The following is a 15,623-nucleotide window of genomic DNA, read 5'->3' as shown; positions in this document are numbered from 1 at the left end:
GAAGTTGGATCCAGACCTGCATGATTCACCTTACTCCTGTAACCCACTCAAGGTTTGCTAACTTAGGCCAACCAAACGATTCACTATGCTCTACACTTCATTTTAGATCGATAAAGAAAAATTTAAATTTTTTCTTAAATTTTTTAAATTAGAAATTTTGGGCCATTACAATTTTGGTGCCTTATGAGCACATGTTATGTTGTTACGTGAGACATGTTTGTAATGGTGCTGAAATGCATTGATATGATGTATGCACATGTCCTGAGTGAATGAGTTAATAATGCTTTTATATATTCTGCATGATGCAAGTTTATACATACTTGGTACTTTTGATATGCACTATGTTAACTTTATTTTTACTGAGACTTGTGAAGTTTGACCCACATTTACTATAAATTTTTAGGTCATGAATGATCAAGCAGGAGCGGTTGCGGGATGTTGCATTTAGTGCCATGAGATCTACACTATCTTGTAACTTGGGATATTGTTTAATTATTTTTAAACATTCTTAAAATTCAATTTGACAAACTTAGAGTAAATATTTATTTTAAATTCATATGTTGAGTGATATTTAATTCCAATGATTTAATGCTCGTGTTGGATGCTAACACCTGTAACTCGCTCAAGATTTCAACCAATTTAATTTAACTATTTCCACTATGCTTATTTCAAAAAAAAAAATCCTAAAAATTTAGGTAAAATTTTGAGGCATTACATTCTTAACTACTCTTCTTTTTTTAAACACAAGCCGAGGTTAGGTAGACCCCTACTCGTGGGATGCAAATCAGTAAGGCAAGAAAAATTCTCATGAATTTTTTTTATGCGTATGAGAAGTTTTGATATGATACTTTTACAAATGATTTTTTTTTGCTTGTTTGTATAGCAAAAGAAGAACAGTGAACAACATGAGAGAGAGCTGAAAATGGTGGTGTACATGAGGAAGCTGCTATTGTGAGATCCCATGGGATGATATGTATTGTAGAAGAATGGTTGTCCTAATAAAAAAAAATGTTAGGAAAAACTTCTCCAAACCCCTCCCCTACCCTTGCAGGTGGAGGAGTTTTTCTTATAAAAAATCAAACTTTTCTAAAAAAAAAATTCTCTCGTTTGAAACAGTTGAAAAAGTTATAATTTTTCTTTTCTGCTTTCAGTTTTCCTATTATTTTCTCGCTTCCGGTTGGATAGCATATCATGTTGGTAAACATTCTTATTCAAACTTCTATACATTAATTTCGTATTCTATATTTGTGTGTAATTCCTCGTATTTTCCAAGAAAGTGACACAAAAAAGTTTAGTCTATCGAAAGATTTTTCTGAGACTACGAAAAATGTTTAACTTATCGTGAGATTTTCCGTCGCAGAAAAAGTCGTCATAGCCACGAATGATTCCAAGTTCCGACAAAAGAGCACAAAAACCTCTGAAAAGAAGAGTTGCGTGAAAAATAAAAATAAAAAATAGTTAAAAAATAAAAAATTGTGTGTGTGTGTGAGAGAGAGAGAGAGAGAGCTTCAGATGGCGAAACTGAGAAGTCTGTCCTCTGCTTTGATCGGGTTGCAGGAATTCTGGCGCGGGACCGACCGCGGAAGATGGTTCTTCTTCACCATCTTCTCCCTCCTCTTCCTCTTCGTCTACCACTCCTACCGAACGCTCACGAGGAGACACGGTGGTCGTCCTGATCATGGTGTTGTAGAATCACCCACAAAGATCACTCAAAGCGGGACCTCTTCCCTCAGGTCCGCCTTTCTGTATCTTGCTACCACTTAGGTGGATTTGTGGTGTTTCCTTGCTTAGCACGATAATTACTTAGAAAAAAATGTGATTAGATTATTGGGTTTATTGGTTTTTAATGTTTTAATTTGAGAAGAACGAATACTTGGTGCTAAATGGGTCATTGGTTATGCACTTTTGATGATTTGTGATGCTAGTGGTTTATGAAACAGAAGAATTGTGCAAAAAAACAAAGGGGGGGATGCTAGTGGTTTATCTCATGTTTTTAGTATTTAGGATTGGAGAATTTTGGTAGTTGGCGCAGAATGAGTCTTTAGTTGCGGAAATTTGATGGGTAGAGACAAGGTTGGTTTATGTAAGGAAATAGTTGCACAAACAATTTGGAGATCGAATTGTTGTGTTGGTTGTTCTGGAGCATTTGAAGGTAAAGAACTTAGTAATCACTAGTAAAATGGGTCTTTATTATTGAAATTTTGATGTTTAGAAATACGATTGATTCATGTAACAATATAATTGCATAGATACAGGGATCAAATTTTGTGGGTCTTTATTATTGAAATTTTGATGTTTAGAAATACGATTGATTCATGTAACAATATAATTGCATAGATACAGGGATCAAATTTTGTGGGTCTTTCGTTTTTCAGTATTGATGATAGAGGACTCTGATAATTAATTGCAACTTTGGGATTTTAAGAGTTCGAAATATGACTGGCTCATGTGACTAAATAATTTAGTAAAAACAGGTATTTGGATTTTTTTTTAATAGTATTGGCAATTGTAGGATTTGATAGATAGTTGCAACTCTAGGACTTCAAGAGAATTTTATTGTCCATTCAGAAGTCTGAAACATGGAGACTTTGAGATTCTTGATATAAGATCAACATGCAAAAGCTAGCCTCATGGAGATATGGATTACCACCAATAAATTTGTATAGGAATACATGCTACAAAAGAAAGGGCTGGGTTATATAATTGAGGTTTTCTTCTTCGCAATGAACTTGTCAACTTGCAACAAGCTTGATGTTTGCATCCTTGCATGTTTTAAGACGCGCGTTTCTGATCATGGTAGTGACTGGTTGATGACTTGAGTTTTCCATCAAATAGTTTATGGTGACCAACCCTTCGTAAAGGAAATACAAGCATAGTGGGTTGATATATCACAGTAGCTAACTTTAAATCCTCCAGTTAGACTAACATGATAGTAATGTGTCAGTTGATCTCTGGCATGATAGAATATTATGTTTTACCATGAATTGCATCTGCGTGTGAATCTACAAAGGATCATTGCATGATGCAAGCTGGTTTCAAATTTGGAGCTCTAATATAAGTTGCAACCGCTGCTGATTTGACAAAGCACATACTCAGCCAGCCAACCGATCAAATTTCCAGTCGAATCAGATGCTACCTGAACTTGGGCATGGAAGCTATGCAACTGCATATATAAGCCATCAGATCTTGAGATATTTGTTACTGTGACCTGTCCTACCTCTTATAACTACTTTTGTAACATAGTGAAAAAAAGTGCATCAACCAACTAACATGGGGCTATTTTTTCGTATCCTTTGTTCACATGTTGTACCTGTTTTACTTAAATTTATAGCGAAGTCATTTAATGTGCAGACTGTCTGAGATTGTATCTGATGCTGATTTGTGGAATCTCATAACTGATTTGGAAGATGATTCTAGTAAGGAATACTGGGAAGCTGTCATAGAGAAAAGGAATACTCTGGTGTCCTACAATGCAAAGTGCTGTAAGCCAGAGGTTTGTTCTCGTTCCTAAGTTCCTATATTGTACACCCAGGCCTTTGTCATAAGAATGTGTTTTTTTGAATTGTGCAAATAATCATACTTGCTGCCTCTATTCTTGTATATTCATGTGTTCCTTCTTTCCTATCCTCTGATAAACTGGCTATTTCTTAAATGTCTTGGTGAAATGAATAACCATTAAAATCAAGGTCAATATATCCAACATATCTCCACAAATTGGTTGTCCATATGTTTTGATGGTGTTGTCACCTCTAGACTTGTGATGAATTGCATATATTCACATACTAATGGATTTTCATTTTTCCTGTTTCTTTAACATTAGTTGCTAAAACAGTCTCTCTGTTCTCAAAATCTTTTTTGTTATTTGCTGATTCTTGAGCTCCATGTTGGAACAGATATGCACGATTCATGCACAGACTGAATGCTTTACTTCCCTTGCTTTCCAGTTGCTTGAACCAATGATTGCTCATACAATGTTAGATTGTCTTTTATGTCTGATTGTCTAGTGCACCATGCTATGCAGGATGGCCCCCTTAAGTATGTTAGTGTGACAACATTTGAGAATTGCTCTTCAGATCTATTGAGAGACTTCTACATGGACAATGAGTACAGAAAGGTGTGGGATAAGACGCTTGTTGAGCATCAGCAGCTACAGATCAATGAAGATACTGGTGTTGAGATCGGAAGCATGATCAAGAAATTCCCTCTCCTTTCACCAAGAGAATATGTATTGGCATGGCGTGTATGGGAAGGGAAAGATCAGACTTTCTACTGTATTACTAAGGTAATTGACAAGCTATTTTTTTAAGCAACTAGTGTTTTGCATATTTCAGCTTCCACTTGCATGTCTTCAATCATATCGTTTTCTATGCTGTGTGTGTGTGTGTGCGTGTGTGTGTGTGTGTGTGCATGTGTGCGTGCGCGTGTGCATGTGTGTTCTTTGCCTTTGAATTGAGTTTATGCAAGAATCTGGTCTTTTATGAGGTTTTCTGTCAAAATTATTTATTGGTGATCAATAAAGATATCTACTGCATATAATCTGCAAATTACTTTTGGAATCACTTTCAAACTTGTTCTGGGTGTTATGATCAACCTCCTCATGTCCTTTCTATAAATTATTGCTAGAAAAGCATCTTTGTGGCCATACTGTGTGGGTATTCCTGGTTGTAGGGCCACTTTCTTACTATGTTGGTATTTTTCTCCATTCTGAACATAGGAAAGAACTCATTGGGAGATGCTAATGTTAATATATATATATATATATATATATATATATATATATATATATATATATATATATATATATTGTATGTTATGTAATAGGTAATGCTCTCCAGGGGCATTTTGGTCTTGTTATTTTCATGCAAATAGTAACTGTCCACTAGGGACAATATTGTATTTTTATTCTTTATTTTATTTTTGTATTTATTGTATAGTGTAGGGAGTCTATATGACTGTTAGAATAGTCCAAGTAGCTGTTGGAACAGTGAATGCCTCTCTTAAATGCCCATCTTGGCTCTATATATAGTGCCTTTCTCCTCTTTGTAAGATAATGCTTCTCTTAAGCATTCATGCTCAATAAGATGAATGCTTTTTATATTTTTATGTTCCTCTCTTTAGTTCTTTGATGTCTTGAATACACTTAGTGCTTATATAGTGCCTTTGTGCTCTTGTATTGTCCCTTAGTTGGACTTGTGTATGTGCATGTGTACTTTGTATTTACGATCTTATAAGCGCTTAGAGGCCCTCGTTTTGTATTTTTGCATATTTCATTACATGGTATCAGAGCCAAGAAATCTTTTTTGGTATTTTGCCTTTTTGGGGTCTTGGGATTCTTTGGTTCGAGTTTGTGCTTTGTGAAGGATTTGTAATCGTTGTGTGGCTTGGATTCAAAGAAAATCTTGACCCGATATGTATTTTATATCTTTAGTGTTACTTGAGTTACCTATCTCATTTATTATGCATGAGAAAACACTCATTTTTCTTCTTTGAAAAATTATTTGTTATTTTTTTCTAAAAACTAAAATCTTTAAATGTTTTTTTAATTATTGTTGGATTTATTTTTATTAAATGTTTTATATGGTTTATAATATTTGTTTGATGTTGTAAAATTATATATGTGCATGCTTTTATGAGATCTAATTTGAATCTTAGTTTTTCGAACTCGCTTTATTTAATATGTATGTATACAACATGTATTTTTGGTATTGAGATGCTTTATTTGAACACTTTATGGTTATAAATGTCAAATCATGTTCGTATTTATTATTGAACTTTATTTTGTTTCTTTTTAAAAAAATTGTCAAATATTTTAAAATAATTTGAAATGGTATTGTGGTGTCATTCACAAGTATGATCTTATGAGATTTTGCTTAAATTATGTTTGAATTTCTTTCTTTCTTTACTCTTGATGTATTCTTATGTGAAACCTAAAATAGATTATGAAGTATTAAAAATTATATACGGTTAGGATCTTAGTGATTATAAATATCTTGCTATTTTTGAATTTTGAATCAATTATTTTTATATTGATATATGATCCTTGTGCACTTGTGATTATCTTACATGATGAAAGAGATTATATATTCGTTCATAAGGTATTGAGCATGATTTCTTATGGAAATCATTCACTTTTATGAATGCCTTTTAAATATATAATTTTTTTAATTATTAAAAATAATTATGTTATTGGGTGTTTTTCTTGTTGGCCCTTTTGTTGTCCTTGTGATTATGTTATTTTTTTAGTATCATGGCTCTTTAATGAACATTATCTTACATGTTTTGCATGAGATATAAATATTATGCTATTTTGCATACTTAATTTTAATAAAATATTAATTTGAGAATTATGAGAACCTTCTTTGTTTTTGCCTTTTGTGGGTGTTATAAGTGTTTTCCTCGTGGTTCACTTTAGTAATTGTCCATTATTGATGGGCATGCTTGTTCGTAATTGAAGACTTTCATTGGTGGGCATTTTATCTTGTTGTATGATTGTATGTTTTTACTAAAACTTATTTGCATTATGATACCTCGCATGAGTTTTAAGTGTTATGTTTCAATTGCATACTTATGATATTCAATAAAATATCATTTTTTATAATATGAGCCTTCTTGTGTACCCCTTTGTGGGTTTTGTGAGAATGTTCTTTAGAGAACAATTTTTTGTGTTTATCCCGTTAATATTGGTGGACATTTCGATTTGTGATTGAAGGCTCTATAATTGCAATGCTTGAGGATTTTCTTGACTTAAAAATTTTTGTCCTAACAAGTTCTTGTTCCTTGAAATGTGTTTTTCAAAGTTTTTATTATTTGATTTTGTAAGTCCACTCTTCTTTCGATACATCTATTATTATTTGTTTGGCCTTATCGTATGCACTTCTATGTTGTGGGACCAGAATTAGTTGTTGAGGTGGTTTGTGTGTGCACCTTTGTCTTCTTATCAGTATAAATTGTCAGTTGATTTGGCTCTTACTGACGATTGATTGGCCTTTGGTTCTATGAGTGTGCACCTCGATGTTGTGGAGCCAGAGTTAGCTGTTGAGGTGAGTTGTATGTACACTTCAAGTCATCTTATTTTTTAGTGTCGTGTTGACACTTGTCTTGGGTCTGATTGATAGGTGATTGACCTCTAGATCCATGTTACTTTTGTTTAAACCAGAGATATTAGATGGGGTGAGTTATGTGCACCTCAGTTTTTTGTCAGTGTAGACAAAGTGACTGAAAGTTTCCCACAACCGTGGCCGGTAACATGAACCACACATCGGGTTCTTGAGGACAACAATTGCATGTTGTTTAGTATCCTCACAGTCTCCCATGACCGCCATCCAAGGTTCTTGTCCTTTCAGAGGGATACCAGGCAAGAAAAATTGTTACACTCTTTGGTCTCTTTTACCATCTTGATTAATTAAGAGTTCTTTACACGAACAATTATGCAAATCTACGTGCAATCACAAATTCGTCCCCTTGCCCTATCATTTTCAATAGTGTAATTAATTCAAACATTTTTTCAAAAACCATTTTGCAATGCATTTGCAGTTTCACTTTTTCATGAGCAACACATGCTCTTGACTTCCATGGCCCACCATTGGTTCACACATAATCACTATAAAATTAAATAATAATTTAAACAACATTGTAAATTTCAGTGAACATACATCATACAAGGATATTCATGCTAGAGTTCTCAATGCAACATCAATGCACATCCACAACACAAACGAATGCACATTAGACGAAGTACATATGTATGTACATATCGGTATTGCAATCTGAAACTAGATTGCATACCGATCTGCATATATATATATACATATATATGTATATATACGCCCAACAATATGTACATATCAAGCTTGTTGTCGCGACATATATATACAAAACTGTACAGCAATCCGAAACCAGATTGCGTACAGATCTGTATATATATATACATGTGACAACGGTATACATATACAACATGCTTGAAGTTGCTGCATATAGGTGAGCAACAATATATATACGACATACTTTTGTTGCTGCATGTATATATGCAACGATATGCATACCACGTTGCTTGCTGTCGCTGCACATATATGAGTAGCAATCTGCTAATAGCACGTTCGCTGTTGCTGCACATATATGAGTAGCGATATACTATCAGCATATTTGCTGTCACTGCACATATATAAGCAGCGATATGCTTACAACACGATCACTGTCACTGCACATATATGAACATCACTATGACAGTGTCACTGTCTCGACATATATATATATATATATATATATATATATATATATATATATATATATATATATATATATGAGAGGCACGACAGCAAGCTTGATATGTATATATTGCTGCCCGTGTATATATTATATATATATGTGTGTGTGTGTGTGAGAGAGAGAAAGAGAGCAACAACATGACAGTTTCATGAACATAATTTGAACTTAACAAAATACATGTTTGAAATAAAAGAATACACAAATTTTTCACAGGTAATAATGCAAATTCTATGAAGCTACAAATCTTTCGATGTTAAAAATACCATTATTCATGACCAAACAATATGCAGATTCAGCTGACCTTTAAGACCCGCAAATTTCTGAGAAAATTTTAGGTAAATAAATCGGTGTTAAAAAAAATTTGAAAAGTTAAAATGAACTAAGGGTTTGTGAGGAATGTAAATCGAAAGATTTAATTTCGCGAATTGAAATCTACGGGGATTTGGATCTTGGTCCAATACCGAAAATATCCGAAATCCACTATTTATGGGAAACGGATCCAGTACTTGGATCTAGTTCATAGACAATATCCGAGATTTCAATAAAGGATATAAAAGAAAAAAAATGTATTAGATATATATGGGTCGAATTTTGGTAATTCGATCCAGATCTCGAAAGGATCCAGATTGAATTTGGATCCCAAGATCCGAAATCCAAATTGATTTTAGGTATGAGTATGGATCGATGTACATAGGACTGAATTCAAAATTTAATGATATAAAATAAAATGAAAGTAGTACTAGATATAAGATTTAATACATGAGAGGGATCTTATAAAGCATGAAATAATTACATAGTAAATACATGAGATGGATTTTATAAAGTATGAAATAATTACATAGTATAGGAACATATATATAATGATAAGATGGCTTTTGAAGCTCCTTAACCCCCACCCACTTCTCTCTCTCATTAACCCATACGTGAATGACATCCTAATCTACCCCCCTCCCCACTACACTAAGATGACTCTTGGGAAATGAAACCCCCAAGCTCTCACTAAATCATTTTGTAACTTCCACCCTTTTCCTCTCTATATAAAGCTTACATGTGCCCTCATTTTCCCCATACTCTCCTATATCTCTCTCTATTTTGCTATAGCTAGATAGTTGTAATTGTGACGATAGTTAGCTGGGTTCGCGGTCAACCCCTAGAGTCCAACAGGCGCTACATCGATTCGAGGTAGGTACTCTGACCTAAGTATATGCATGTGAAAATTAGGCTCCAGGAAATGTCGATTTTCCATGTTAATTTCTGAAAATTTTCATTTTGATCAGCCATACTATTGTTTGACATAAAAAGTCAATTCGTGTTTGTCGATTTTTCCTATTATAAATTTTCAAAATTTTCGTTTTGAATAGCCATGTTATTTGACATGGAACGTTGAATTGTTGTTTACCGATTTTTACCGGTAGTATGTTGTGTATGATTTTCATTTTTGAACAGCACGTGTTATGTTGGGAATAAAACGTTTAGTTGGTAGTTTTCTTTAAGATAATATGCGATATTGTTAATTGGTGGAGTATGCACGCAATTATATTCATTTTATGCGTGTAAGCATGGACTGTCTGATTGAAAAGATTTTTATGTTTTTCTGGGCATCTATGTGAATGCGAAAAAAAGAAAAGAAACAAGATTATGCTTAAATCAATTTTTTTTAGAGTTTAAAGACATTTTTTTTTGTAAAAACGGGATTGGCGATATATGTATAATCTGTGTTTTCTTGAAACAGTCCAGCCAGTGTTGGCTTGGTTTTAGGAAAAAAAAGAAGAAAATATGCAAAACATAATTACATTTAAAGTAACGATTTTTGTTAAATCAGGCTTATAAAAGAGAAAAAAAAAATAAAGAGTCACATATGGTGCAACTCGTGACCAACAGTTTAAAATTTGAGTTCCAGCAAACTCAGATTTGGTTTTAAAGATCATTTTTCAATCAGTGATGTAGTTCAAGGTATTTTATGAAAAAAAATATTATCAGATTTGGTTTTAATGTTCATTTTCAACCATCGATGTAGGTCAATGTATATATATAGGTGTTTTATGAACTACATAGTGACCTATGATTTAAAATTTTGGTTTTTGTGGAAAACAATATTTATGTATGATTTCAAGCTTTTAAGCTGCGATTTTAAAGTATGGGTTTATGAAAAATGATATGATAAAATCAGTAATTTAAACTGTATATGATATGTTACTTAGGTTAATTTGGCTCAGAAAATAATCACAACTTAATTTGGATTTTGTATATGTTGTAAGTTTTGAAGAAATTTAGTAACATTTGTCTTGCCTATGTGATTTAAGGCTGCATATTTTCATTAAGTGAAAGATTAATGATTATGTTAGTTTCTTGTATATGATATGCATTTTGACTATAACCTGTATGGATTGATGAGACATATCATAAATATGATTTGATAAATATGGCATGAATAGTGCACCTTATGGAATGATGTGGTTGTTCAAATAATAGAAGTTAATCTTGCGATGCATATTGCATGATAGCCAAATGTGTGATCAATGCATGATAGATGTGAATTGTTTACAATATTAAGTGCATCATGATAAGAATGTGAGATTCATGCATGTTAATTGACAAGTGCAAAGAAAGTATGTACATTATTCTGAGACATTTTGGGCATAATATTGAAATTGACTCATAAGGTAGTGAGAAATGCCATATGTGCTAAGAACATATGAAATGAAATTGTATTGTTTGTGTCCGAAAGTGGTGGCCGACGACTTTATGATGAGTCGAATGAAAATCATACGTGCTTGTGCCCTATGGAGGCCATTGAAAGTTGCAAATAATATTTAATTACGTATGTCATTAGGATTAACTAATTAAGAAAGTGAATGTTAATTCTCATGTTGCTTACACTAAGAGAGTAAGTGGTATGATTGGCTCCGTAGGGTATTGTAATGCACGGAGGGTTGCTTCCTCAACCACGGAGATAGGGGATAGCTACCACCGGTGCCATGGGGTGGTAGTGAATAAGGCTTCAGCTGAATGAAAAGACTGATATATCAGGTTGTGGGTGTTGGGATTTCTCTCTCGATAAGTTTCGTCCCTTACCCAGGGCCAGAAAGGATGTGCAAGGCTAAGGTAATAAGACACAAATTGTTTGAATGTACCTTTTAGTAGTGTCTCCAATCTGAATATTGTTTGTGTCGTACCTACAAAGATTGTTAACAAGAACAAAAATTTATTGCGCATTTAGTTAGAGCATAGCATGCATCATTTAAGAAAGATCACTTGAATAAAAGAATTTTAAGCCATTCATGTCATAAATGAACAATCTACCACATTGGTAAGTCATGCATATTATACATGATCATGCATAAGTGTCGAATTTAGTTTTTTAGTGGTTTTGTGATTTATTAATGTCATGGTATTTGTTTATGTGCGAAAAATGATGTTTTATGTATGTCTGCTTTCATATACATATACTTTGTCATTGTATTCCTAGGGGGTGTTGTTATTGACCTCCTACACAATTACATATGCTAAATGATCTACCAAGGTGATGATGGGGAGCTGTGGAGGAGTCAGGGAGCCATACCATTTGAGATTGGATTTTTGAAACTTCTGTTATTTTTAACTTTAGTATTGTTTATTTGCCTGTTGAACAATATTCTATATGGAAAAATGAAAGTTCAAATTGATACGTTTCCTTTTTATAAAAATCCAGTTCTAGTGTGATTGATCGACCCGTAACTCGCCCAAGGCTTTTGATCCAAGATATTGAAAAATGTTTTTGTTGATGAAAAAAATAATTTTTTCAAATTTTTTGGGTTAAAAATCTTGGGGTGTTACAACTTGGTATCAGAGAAGGAGGGAAAGTTTGGCTTTCGACACTTGCAATAACTTGACACCGCTCTGTAAGTGAATTTTTATTTTCTTAATTGTTGTGCTTGTAATGTTTGATACGGTTAATAGTTGATACGGTGCAACTAAAAACCTAGATGATATGATAGGGACGTCACAAAGGCATAGAACTTATGAAAAATGTCTTTATTAGAAAGCCAATCGGCAACCTCAAGGTTGGTCCGCACAAAGAGACTTCCTTTTAAGAGCTCTTAACACGTTAACTCGGACATGCTAGAACCTTGCCGATAACAGGGGCAATGGTAATGGTCCCAATGGAGGGAACCAAGGGTCAAGCTATAAGCGTTTTATGGAGATGGATCCCCTATCCTCGGGAAAAGAAGACCCCGATGTCGCAGGAGAATGAATCCGTTCAGTAGGAGAAATTTTTAGAATACTAGAGGTTCCCGAAGACAAGGTCACTTTTGGCACCTACTACCTCAAAGAGGATGCCAAAAGTTGGTGGGAAACCATACGGGAGGTGCGGTATATATCAGAAAAATTACGAGTAATCACCTGGGAACAATTTTTCAAGATTTTTCTCGACACTTATTTCCCTCAATATGCTCGAGATCGTAAGATGCAAGAATTTTTTGATCTCAAGAAAGACGGCATAAAGGTGGCAGAATATACGACTAAATTTAGACATTTGGAGAAGTATTGCCCACACACCTGTACCACCGAGCAAGCTCTCGCCAGGAAATACATTCATGGGTTACGAGACGGATTGAGGACTAAAGTTCTCACTAGCCAACCGCAAAATCTTAACCAGGCCATCAAGATGACTACGATATTGCATGAAGACTAGGAGTCCTCTAAGAAGGTTCAACACGGTAGGTTTCAAAAGGGCAGAGATAAAGGGAAGATGCCTCAAAATTTCTTTGCAAGGCAGAATAGAGGATCACTAGCGAAGAGGGCACATGGTCAATAAGGTGGTAATACCCGACAGACACCATAAGCAGAGGTTTGCCCAAAATGTAAGAAGCTCCACAGAGGCCAGTGCTACTGGGATATCAGAGCGTGTCTACACTGTGGCGATATGGGGCACTTCATTAAGGATTGTCCCAAGAGGTTGGGTCAGAATGACCAATATACAACCCCTAGGGGACAACAACAATCCCAGCAGTGACCACAACATTCACAACAGTAGGAACAAAGGAAAGCTATAGGTCGTGTCTATGCAACCACTGCGGAAAAGCTGAAGGAAGATGTAGATATCATAGAAGGTACCATTTCTATTGCTAAGTGTGATGCCAAAGTGTTATTCGATACGGGTGAACACATTCTTTTATTGTTACACGATTTGCTAGTTTATTGGACTCGTCTATAGGATACACATTGAAAGTTATCATACCGTCAGGCAGTAGAACGATTGCTCGAAACTATTTACCTGAAGTAGAAGTCCTTATTGCAGAAAAGAACCTTTCTGCCAATCTAATCGTGTTGGACATGATTGGGTATGATGTGATTTTGAGAATGGACTGGCTATACGAGCATTATGCTTGTATGGATTGCCATGAGTGATGAATATGTTTTACACATCCTAACCAACTTATAATGGATTATAAGGCTGGTAGATTAGAAAAGCAGGGAAGGATGATTTCGACATTAAAGGCTCAACATTACGTTGAGAAGGGATGTAGGGCCTTTTTGGCCAGTGTTTTATTGATAAAACCTGACGTGAAATCTATAGGAGAGATAATGATAGTAAAAGAATTTGAGAATGTATTCCTTGATGATGTACCTGGACTACTCCATGTGCGGGAAATTGACTTCACCATAGAGTTGGTGCCCAGTACGGCTCCAATCTCTAAGGCCCCTTATCGGATAACACTCGCAAAGTTAGAAGAACTGAAAAAACAGTTATAGGAGCTCATGTATAAAGGTTTTATCCGACCTAGCGTATCGCTGTGGGGAGCACCTGTACTCTTTGTTAAAAAGAAGGATGGATCAATACGATTATGCATTGACTATCGTATGTTGAATCAAATGACTATTAAAAATAAGTATCCTCTCCCCAACACTGATGATTTATTCGATCAACTTTGGGATGCAAAAGTATTCTCAAAGATAGATCTTAGATCCAACTATCATCAATTGAAGATTATGGAATTTGATATAAAGAAAACTGTGTTCAAAACACGTTATGGCCATTATGATTTTTGGGTGATGCCTTTTGGACTAACAAATGCTCCCGCAACATTTATGGATTTAATGAATAGGATATTTCGGCCATTCCTGGATCTATTTGTTATAGTATTTATTAATGATATTTTAATTTACTTAGAAAGCAAAAAAGATCATCAAGAGCATCTACGAATTGTGTTGAAAACACTTAAGAAACATAAGTTGTATGCAAAATTTTCTAAGTGCGAGTTCTGGTTAAGAACAAATTATGTTCTTGGGGCACGTGATCTCAAAGGATGGAGTATTTGTAGATCCTGCCAAGATAGAAGCTATTGTAGATTGGAAGCAACCTAAGAATGTCTCGGCCATTCACAATTTTCTAGGATTTGCCGGATATTATGGAAGGTTTATCCAGGATTTCTCTAAGATAGCAACACTTATGACTAAGTTGTTATGCAAAGGAATCAAATTTGAGTGGACGTAACAATGCGAAGAAAGTTTTCAAGAGTTAAAGAAAAAGCCGACTTCAGCCATAGTGCTTACACTGTCATTAGGCCACAGAGGATTTGTCATATATAGTGATGCCTTAGGAGTAGGCCTCAGATGTGTTCTAATGCAGCATGGTAAGGTAATCATGTATGCATTTTGTCAGTTGAAGGTACACGAGCGTAATTACCTTACTCATGATTTGGAACTAGCTGTAGTAGTTTTCGCTCTCAAGATCTGTCGATATTAGCTGTATGGAGAACAATTTGAGGTATTATATGATCACAAGAGTTTAAAATATATTTTCTCTCAAAAGGAGTTGAATATGAGGCAACAAAAGTGGTTGGAATTTCTGAAAGAATATGATTTTTCGATATCTTACTACCCAGGAAAAGCTAATGTTGTGGCAGATGCCTTGAGTAGAAAGGCAGGGAACCTATCTTGTGTTATAAGTAACCAGTGGGAGCTTCTGGAAGATTTTATTGCTTGGAAGCCATTTGATTCCGATGCTGGAAAGATCGAAATAGCCAGTATGGCTATCCGAACAGATCTTGTTGATCGAATCATTAGTCAACAAAAAGATGACCCAAGTTTTTTCAAGATGATAGCAGCTTGTCAACCAGACCAAGCGGCATTACATTTAGTAGAAGATGATAGTATTTGGTTTCGTCAAAGATTATGGGTTTCGAAAGATCCACAATTGAGGAAATAATTGCTAGATGATGCCCACAGGTCCAAGTTTACCATTCACCCTGGAAGCATTTGTAATGAAATGAGGATCTTCCACGAAAGCACAAATGCTTGTAATAGGTGTCTTATTGAAGACACTACAATCATAACCCATAAAAGGGTATAAATGTAAGAACACAAAAGCTAAA

The 15,623-nt window shown here is 34.6% G+C and overlaps 1 protein-coding gene across 1 annotated transcript in view; it reads left to right on the top strand.

Annotated features, from left to right (window-relative positions):
* The first annotated feature begins 1,456 nt into the window (after window positions 1-1,456).
* Window positions 1,457-15,623, top strand: part of LOC149820408 (uncharacterized) — a 37,336-nt gene continuing 23,169 nt past the window's right edge. Inside the window, exons 1-3 of the mRNA XM_089983616.1 lie at window positions 1,457-1,733; window positions 3,352-3,493; window positions 4,022-4,282. Of these exons, the coding sequence (XP_089839742.1) occupies window positions 1,513-1,733; window positions 3,352-3,493; window positions 4,022-4,282 (624 nt within the window). The 5' untranslated portion in view covers window positions 1,457-1,512. The remainder of the gene's footprint in view (window positions 1,734-3,351; window positions 3,494-4,021; window positions 4,283-15,623) is intronic.

This window comes from Nuphar pumila, chromosome 12 (genome assembly GCF_984573655.1).
Source record: "Nuphar pumila chromosome 12, dmNupPumi1.hap1.1, whole genome shotgun sequence".
Lineage (NCBI taxonomy): Eukaryota > Viridiplantae > Streptophyta > Magnoliopsida > Nymphaeales > Nymphaeaceae > Nuphar > Nuphar pumila.
Note: the sequence above shows the minus strand (reverse complement) of the source record. Positions and strands in the feature narration are given on the sequence as shown.